Here is a 9,458-nt window from a genome sequence, read left to right as displayed (position 1 = left end):
TTAGTAGACATCAAGGTCATCATACATACAAAGGGCAAGTGTCATGGAAAGGTTAGGTTACCATCTAGTAGTTGAAAAGTCGAACAAACTTCAAAGTGAAACCGGAAGTAATCAAAATCGAAATTCAAAAATCGGCCCATAAGAATTGTTGCTATTTGGAGTAGGTTCACTGCAAAATAAGTTTTCGAAAATCGGAATTAAAATGGCGGCTAAATATCGACTTGAATGTTTTTTGTAAAATCCAACAAACTGACTAAATCCCCCACCCCCCCCCGCCCCCCAAAAAATATAATAAAAACACTAACAGAAACAATATGTATTTCGATCGAAGGTCCGAAACACGTAATTAAAGACGTGATGACATATTCCAGGCCGTCAAAAATTGCTGCCTGAACAATAATGATAAGTAAAATTTCATAATCCAATTATTGAAGTCAAGTAGTGCATAATTCACTGCCATAAAATGCAGGATAACCACACCACACATAAAAACAGCTGACAGAAACGCACAACACATAAACAAAAACAAAGAAAAAACACGGTCAACGTCTAGTGCATGTAATGACACAATTTATCTTTGTATATAAGTAAAATAAAACTAATATATAAATATATAACATGAAAAGGTATACATGTACTTAACATTCATTAGCTTTATTGCATAATATCACTGCCCATTAAATGGCAGGTTATCAGTTGTAGGAGTTGGGGGTCCTTTTGAGGAAATTTAAAAATGCATTTTTAAAGGCGCATTGGTATTGCTCTTTTGAAAACACAGATCGGCATAAGTACATATTATAATTGTTAAAAGAAATCTTAGTGCCTATAAGTAACATCCGGTTTGTAACTTTCAAATTGCGGCATTTTGGTCATCGCCGACGTCCGTTTTCTCTGCTGAAATGAAACAAAGCATGCTAATAATATTTGGGATATACATGTAATACGAAAGTTAATTTTGGTAACATTGAAGATCTAAAGTTTGATTACAACAGGCAATATGCTCATTAATGTTTCCTCTTTACTGACGTATCTTGAAACCAGGATGTTTAATATGATAACATACTATAATAAAATAGCCTGGTTGACGTTATAACTTTCCTTCTTCTGAAGTGACTACTATAGTATTTTGGTGTAGTGTGTCGTAATACAATTGAATTAAGTTCAGGATAAGTTTATTGAACATCACTCCGAATATTTTTATATCCATTGATTATATGTGTGAAACAATCACGCCCCTTGCAGTACGCCTTTACAGGCTTATGTAAGTATAAAATATTTTGCTAGTTCAAGGGCTTTATAATTTGTTGGAATGAAAATCAAAGACCGGCATTGTGTCAAGTATATGACATTGTCATATGACCCATAGACGAAACTAGGATTAAAATATTGCCGTATCATGTATTTAAGAAAGCAAACGTATGCAGTGCAGTGCAGTGCAAGTACTATGTAGACTTGAAAATAAATTTGATATATTTTTACGGAAATGATATACAATTAGTCTATTTCATATAAAATCTGTAAAAATGAGTAACTTGAATCAAATAATGGTAAGTGATTTAACAAAGACACAGACCCATTTCATGGTAAGATGAAAACACGATGGGCGTTGATACGAGTAGCAGGGATATCAATGAGTCACTTCCTTTGAAATGTTACAAATTAATTAAATCTACTTAATTCAATATATTTAAAGATGGGTTCCCAGAAAAGTATTTATCGGGTGGTTATTTCCAATAAAAGTATGGCAATTTTGGTATACAGAAAGTAGAGATATCCAATCTTACTAGAAAAATACTGGATTCTCCGAAAAACCCTCATGAAGCGTATACAGGACAAAAATGTAAGGGTTTCCCTAATCGACAGCCCGACGATTAGGAATTTCTGCACGCGTGATGTCAAAGGTCACACGCGAACATTGATCGCTTGATGTACAAGTTGATAAACTTTATGAAGAGTTAGATGTACAACACTTTCGGAGATAAAAATGACGGAAAAAGACGCGGGTAGTGGATAATCCGAGAATTTAATTAGGATTCGATATTTGTAATAAATAGTAAGCGATTAAAGACAACATCGTCTTATATGTATGCAATGAATTTTCCTCTGACTTCCAAGAGAGGTAAGTCACGTGACGTAAACATGACCTGGTTTGATCGAATATTTATAGCAGGCATTCCTTCGCAATTACAATGTTTGAGAAGGATTTGAAGCAAAATTATGACAAATTAATTAGTTTGAATATGTTTTTAGTCCATATATACCATTAAATCACCCAGTTTGTACGCGGGAATGTATCTTTAACTAAAGTTGTATCAATTGTTTAGATTTAATTTCATTGTGTATGCATGATATTTTCTTACTTATATTTATACATTTACCTACAGGTTCGACGTGAATATATAGAATAGTTATGGCTGGTCAGATTTGGCGAGTGTATCTTGGAATAAGTGCACTGGTTATGTTGACTCAGAATATTGTCAATGGTAATCGCTGTTCAGATAATGTTTTCATGGCTCAACACCCAACAGATATTATTTTCGATTCGACAAATAACAAATATTACCTTGCTGGATCAAACTTCATCTATAAGTTGAATAATTCTTTTTGTAAAGAATATGGAATCAACGCTAGTTTAGATAGTAATAACATTAACCACATTCTAGTGAAACATGATGATTCGTTGATATTCTGTGGAACAGGTGGTGGTGGTATTTGTAAAAAGGTTGCCGTGTCAAATTTTAACGCCACGAAGAACCCGTCTAAAGTCTCGATTGTCCCACAGTATAAGTCGTCATCCACTGTTGCCTTTGTTGGTAAAATAGCAAATGAATCGGTTTTGATAGTTGCATTATCTGCACCAAAGAGCGAATTCTCCAATTATAGTCTAATAAGTGTTCGTGATATCGATACATTCGGTATACTCTGTAAAAACTTTGTCGAGATGCATTTCGAATTTAAAACCGATGATGATAAAAATAATTATTTAGAAAACTACATTCCAAAAACTGGGTTTAGTTCACACGAATCTGCTTTTATTGTGACCTATCAGAGATTTGATAATATATCAAACAAAATGACACCTAAGGTGGCAAGAATTACTAAATGTAACAATGGTGATTATGTCTTTACTGACACCGTGATTGAATGCGATAACAGCACCAGTTTAAAGCATGCAGCGATTTTAAGAGAGGACGGAAGCTCCCATGCTACATACCTCGCTGCTATATTTGATAATGATATTTGTATCTACAGAATGAGCGACCTTATAGAACATTTTGATAACATTACTAACACTATAAAAAATCAGGTAAGCTTTGAAGTAACAGATTTATGGGTTTATTTGTAGTATATATATAAATCAAAGTTTTTGCCAAATTACCCTGTTGATTACACAAGGATTAGCCATATAAACTAAATAAGAAGTGGTATCAGATGATTTATAAATGCGTGCAACAATCACTACATTTTGTTACAGCATAGATAATACCCAACATTATAACCAAATGAGTAAATTGCCCAGCTACAGTGACATTCCAATCATGTTCTTTAACCTAAAATTGTTAATCTGTGCCTGAGTAAGTTTTTCATGCTTTATTTTAGCAGGATATTGTATTAGGTCCTTTAAATAAACCATTGAGACCTACAAAGAGGATACCCCTACCTAATCTGTCTAAAATAACATCATTCACTGCTACTGTTTTTAACAATGGACGCCATGTGCTGTTTTATATTGGAACGGACCGAAGAGAAATATACCGGGTATGTATTATATTAGATTTTGGAAATAGGCAAGTCTGTTCTCCCTCTTGAACCTTTAACGACACAATGCTTTATGGCAGTGGCACGTTTGACATGGATTGGAAGTTCAAATAATAACGCAAACCTTTGTGATCCAGGTTAATGGTAGCCTAAATGTCACTTTTAGGCTTTTGCATCACTTTAAAAAATGACCTTTATTTCCTGTTAGTTTTAGACCATAAACTCACAAAAGAGTTTTCCGTCAAAATGCCCACGTCGAAGGAAACTGCCAAATCATTTAAAGGAAACATGATATCGTTCACTGACATTGAATAATTTATCTATTTCAGGGGTTTAATTCAGAAAATGTAAATGAATTCAATGGAATACTAATTCCATTTAAAACAGAAAAAGAAATTCACCGATTAAAGTTTGTACATGATGGCATTGTTGCTTTTACAAATAATTCTGTAAGTTATGCGGGTGGTGGGGAAAAGTACCTTTAAATATACTACACCTTATCCGGTTAAAGTTTACAAATTCTACGACAATTTATCAGTCATGCTTCCGTCAAGCGTGATTTATGTCAGATATATAGTCATTGATTTCAACCACTAACATAAGTCAAAGACTAGCCCCTGTTATCACGACTTATTTCAGACGTAAATGATAAGCTATAAAATATGTTCTTGACAACTGGGTGTAAATAATTTAACAAGATAGACCCAGGGATAGGGCCGGATATTTCTACTTGTGGGGCCTGAGTCGTACTCATCAGTGGGCCCCCAAATTCATAGAGATGTTGGCATGCTTCTGTGTCCAAACTCGAAACAAACTTCGTGACAAATTAGCTTCAGTGGGGCCCGAGATACATACTGGTACTGGCGACGGTGGCAACGGGTGGGGGGGGGGGCGGGGGATAAGGATAAGGAGGTAGATAAGGATGAATTATGACTTTAGAAGCACCGTTTGCTTTTTACCCTCGTTGAGATAATCTATCCTTTATGAAGAATCTCTATAACTCAAATTATTAACAACAAAAAAAAACGGTTCAAGAAACGCTCTTACTGAAAAGCCCCACCCACCCGAAATTGCAACCACGACACCCCCACTAACCTGAATACATCCAATGTGTCCAGATCGAATCACGGTGTCTCTTTCTGTAATGTTACGTGGGCGTATATTATTCCTAATGAGTTATTCGGAAGTCAATCCGACACCCTATCTTTCTGGGAGTTAAAATATAAAACGACCCTATTGACGAAAAAACCTGTCGTTTGTCATATTATTAGCATGTAAACATATTTTATATTATTAACACCATTTCTTTATTTTTTTCTGTAAGGTAAAATATGAAAGTGAAAGTCAATGTACCAATAAAACATGGGATACATGTTTAAAAAATACATTGGGTCTTGGTTTATGTGGTTGGTGTATAAAAGTCCAGAAGTAATTAACTATTTATTTATTTTGTTTCGGTGGTTTCCCCCTTGTCAGTGATGCAGGATGGAGGGCCTGACAAGGACAGCTGTCTAGTCGTTCGGATGGGACGAAAAACCGAGGTCCCGTGTACACATTGGCGTGCACGTAAAAGATCCTTGGCAGTTGGAATTCGATATAAGAGTAGGCCGTAGCGCCACTGCCTGGGCAAAATTTCCCTCATAGCACACTGTATGGCGTATGCTCGTCTTCATTAGCCCAGGTTAGGAGCAGAACAGTAGGACGTTAAACCCCATTTCATTTCATTTCATTTATTTTGTTTCGGGAATAAAAGTGAAGTACATGTATTAATTTATACAATGTGAAGCATACAATTATTATTGTATTGTACGCACAATGAATTAGAAGTGTACAGGGCCGTAACTAGCTCAGAGCAACAAGGGGGGCGGGAAGTGTCCTCGGGGGTGCTTTAATATTAACGGACAATGTATATCTATTTTTTTTATTGTTGAAAATTTTTTCACAGGGGGGGGGGCGAAATTTTTGCCCCCCCCCCCCCCAGTTACGGGCCTGGAAGTGTAGCTGAAAAATTGTTTGTAAATGTGTTAGAGATTTCATATAAACATTGTAGGTGCACAACCCTGGCCGCGTGTGGAGAAAACAGATATTGGCTTCCAAGTATTCAAACCAAACCAAATGTGTTTTTAAATGTGTCACCAATCCAAATGGGAAAGGAAAAAGAGGTAACATTTCACAAGCACAAGGATTTAACACCAGATTATATGGCGGAGAGAGAGAGGGGGGGCGGGATTTAAAGCCGAGGGACCCGGGAAATACCCCGGTGATTGACAGGTAACAATACCAATGCACACACGCTTTAGGCCACTCATAGGTAACTCTAGTATTAACATACGTTTATCTGCTCTCTATGGCGACGTGTAAGGCGTGGGATGGAGTGGGATGGGGTGGTGGTGCTAAAATCGACACATGAAAAACCAGCGCTTGGTGTGAGGTGGTTCACAGTCAGGTAAAATGGCATCGGGAGAGTTCGTCCTTAACCAACATTTCATGCTGTATATAATGAATACTTTGTTAGCAATGTAAATATTGGTGTTATTTTTATTTACTGCTATGTGTTTATCATCGCAGCAACGGTACTGGACAAGCGAGTCATAGTGTCGAATATCCATTTTATCGTTAAATATTGATTTTTTTTATTTACTTGTAGTTCCGAATACATTTCAACTTGACGGCTTTGCTAAATTACGGCAATTTTACATGCTTCTATAGTAGAATCAATGGCATCCATGGCATAAAAGACATAGACTTTGATGTAACTGACGTCAGCAGTGAACCCAAATGTAAAGTTCCAGCTCAAACAGGTGATATATATTTTTATCTGTGAGCAGAAATAAAATGAAACGGCGTTCCTTTTTTTCTGCACTGACTGGGCTAATGATTTATGGGCATACGCCCATGGATATTTTGCGCGGACAGCAGCGCTAATGCCTACTCTTATATCGAATTCCAACAATCACAGGTTCTTTACGTGTACGTAAGTGATAATCGCGTCAGTACTTCTTTTTATGAATACGAGCAAAGTGTCATATTGTAAAAGCAATTCTGATATATTTTGTATATTTTTAGGAAACCATTACCTAAATCAGACTGTGCTTCTTCGGTGGGGTCAAAACAAATCCAATGTGGCAGAACAGGTCATCTGTTATTACAACTGTACTTCTATCAACGCGTAAGTTTAGATTAAAACTATCCAGGTCTAATATCTAGCTTAAAGATGCATCATGTAAGATTTGGAGAAAGAGCTGGCCGCTCTTGCTATAATAGTTCAAAAATAGATGATGAAAAATTAATATATTTAAAATGTCATTTAAGTTACTTCTGATGCTCCTGGGTAATGTTTTCTTGAATGGTTGCTGTTGATGACTTCCAAAACGCGTGTCATCGGCAAGGCTCTCTGTGCCCGCTTAAATTCCACAGCCCACTTCTTTACTGTGGAAAAGAAAGGGGCACCATCCCCTAAAGGCGAGATCATGTCGGCATGTATCTGTTTTGGGGGTAGTCCTTTCAGTTGCAGGTACTTGATGACTGTCCTATAACCAGTTTTGTCCATTTCTGGTGATTTCAATGGGTACGTTCACAAGATGGTGTGGTATGAAGACAATAATAACACTATGCTTCATTCAATAATTGTACTTGTTGATGGCAAAAGTTTGTTGTTTCAAGCCAATTGATCTATCCTTTTCAGGCTGAGACCTTTTCATCCAGCCCTCGTATTTTGTAATACCTTCGGTATTTAAATTCACACACCTGTTCTCATCAAACAATGTAAAGGTTTTGAACAATCAAAGTAAATTTGTAAACCAGGTTACGTGTTTATCATCGTAGCAACGGTACTGGACAAGCGAGACATAGTATCTAATATCCATTTTATCGTTAAATTTTAAAATCTTGCGGGCGTTCTAATCCATTTAAATCTCTGCCATCTGTTAATAAATGTCTAAAAAATAGTTTGTAATTATAACATTTGAAGCCAAATTAAAGACATGCAATAGGTAGATTTATCTCTTACATAATACAGCTTTAAAATCACAACATATTATCCTTGGCGTCATGATTTTCAAGATGATTTCATTATTTAATCCGGCGTTCCCCAACCTCTGGGTCGCGAGGACTTTTCGTGGGGTCGCGGACTAGTCCGAGAACTTTAAAAAAAATGCTATCTTTTCATCTTGATCTCGCTTTAACTCCGTACATCTTATCAAGGCCTTCACGTAACACTCTACAATCTACATTTTTCGTCACTAATTTCGTTTGGTCTAGGACACAGCTCTAGACCTCTCAGATTCCTCGATAAAAAATATCATCGCAAATACCAAGCCTCGCGCTTTCCAGCTGAAATATCTACCTGTGATAATCGAGTTGCAAAATTCAAGGTTCGCTCATCATTTAGGAACCGGCTTGAAATAGAAAGGGACATGATTGTCGCGCTGAGTGGCGTTGAGCCACGCATTGAAAACCTGGTCGCTGAAAAACAGGCGCAACCATCACACTGATTAAAAAAATCAATAATTTGTTATCAGACCTTTAATGAGTAACAATAATAAAAGTGAATGATAATGATGTTTTATAGTAAAATGTGACTTTGTTCTTCGAGGGATCGCGATCTGATCCTGGGTCTGGAATGGGGTCGCCACCCAAAAAAGGTTGGGAACCTATGATTTAATCAGATTAAAATGTTATATTTCAATACACTGAAATTTGTAACTATTTATTTATTTATTTTTACAGTTTATATCGTTGTGTTCAAGGTAACTGTCGACCAACAAACTGCAAGTGGTGTGTTTGTAATGAACTATGTATTAATTCAGATGAAGAATGTCCAGGTCCAGATAGTAATGCACCTGGGGTAATTTATCATTTGTGAAAATTAAAAATAGTTGTGTAAAATCCTTGCCGTAATACACGAGTGAGAGAGAGAGGGGGGAGATACAGGGCTGGGGGAGAGAGAGAAGAGAGAGAGAGAGAGAGAGAGAGAGAGCAATGGTTGGGGAGCGGGGGAGAGAAAACCCATAAAGTTGGAAGGGGGCGTTACTCCTTGGCACGTACATGCTGGGACTAAAAACCAATCCAGCCGATTCATTGACAGGCCTTATAATCTAAAACGCGCGTGTTAGACCATTCGACCACTCAACTTCCCCCCCCCCCCCACACACACACACACACACACGCCTGCTAGACAGTTTTTAGACCATTTGTATAAAATTATCTGCGCTGATAATGAGTTAATTTGCCATTCTGTCGTGTTTAATATAAAATGCTGAATTGTTATTACAATAAGCTCGTTTGTTTTTCCATTAGAAGCAAGTTATTTCTTCCAATCTTCCCCGTGCAGTTTCTAAAGCAGAGATCCATGTCGGACTAAACAAATCCATTAGTATATATGGAATACACTTCATAAATCCGAATTCCTGTGATGACGTAAGTTGAATATATTAATTCAGTTAGCCACTTTGAAGTCGGTATGTTAATGCTTTATGATCCACATGTATTAGCTTAAAAGTAGCCAAATGTAAAAATGATAACAGATTTATTAATAATATATATTTCCTAATCCTCAATGAATAATTCATTACACTTTTTAGAATCAAATTAAACCTAGGTGTAGTATCAATGGTGCAATTCTTGGAGCAGATTATATAAATCACACAACAATACAATGCTCTCCTTACAAGGTATGTTATTAGAAATATCATTGTTAA

General features: G+C 36.5%; 1 protein-coding gene across 3 annotated transcripts in view; it reads left to right on the top strand.

Annotated features, from left to right (window-relative positions):
• Nucleotides 1–1,107: 1,107 nt before the first annotated feature.
• The window catches only part of LOC126828186 (plexin-B1), a 29,583-nt gene continuing 21,232 nt past the window's right edge, over nt 1,108–9,458 (top strand). For 2 of the 3 annotated variants that reach the window (XM_050557797.2, XM_050557796.2), the window contains exons 1-11: nt 1,108–1,261; nt 2,385–3,307; nt 3,601–3,759; nt 4,089–4,208; nt 5,084–5,187; nt 5,810–5,921; nt 6,407–6,560; nt 6,826–6,928; nt 8,488–8,605; nt 9,058–9,177; nt 9,342–9,431. In XM_050557797.2, coding sequence (XP_050413754.1) covers nt 2,411–3,307; nt 3,601–3,759; nt 4,089–4,208; nt 5,084–5,187; nt 5,810–5,921; nt 6,407–6,560; nt 6,826–6,928; nt 8,488–8,605; nt 9,058–9,177; nt 9,342–9,431 — 1,977 coding nt within the window. In that variant the 5' untranslated portion in view covers nt 1,108–1,261; nt 2,385–2,410. The remainder of the gene's footprint in view (nt 1,262–2,384; nt 3,308–3,600; nt 3,760–4,088; nt 4,209–5,083; nt 5,188–5,809; nt 5,922–6,406; nt 6,561–6,825; nt 6,929–8,487; nt 8,606–9,057; nt 9,178–9,341; nt 9,432–9,458) is intronic. The other variant, XM_056102362.1, reaches the window with a different exon arrangement.

This window comes from Patella vulgata, chromosome 7 (assembly GCF_932274485.2).
Source record: "Patella vulgata chromosome 7, xgPatVulg1.2, whole genome shotgun sequence".
Classification (NCBI taxonomy): Eukaryota; Metazoa; Mollusca; class Gastropoda; family Patellidae; genus Patella; species Patella vulgata.
The sequence above is the reverse complement of the archived record's forward strand: the minus strand, read 5'-3'. Positions and strand labels throughout refer to the sequence as shown.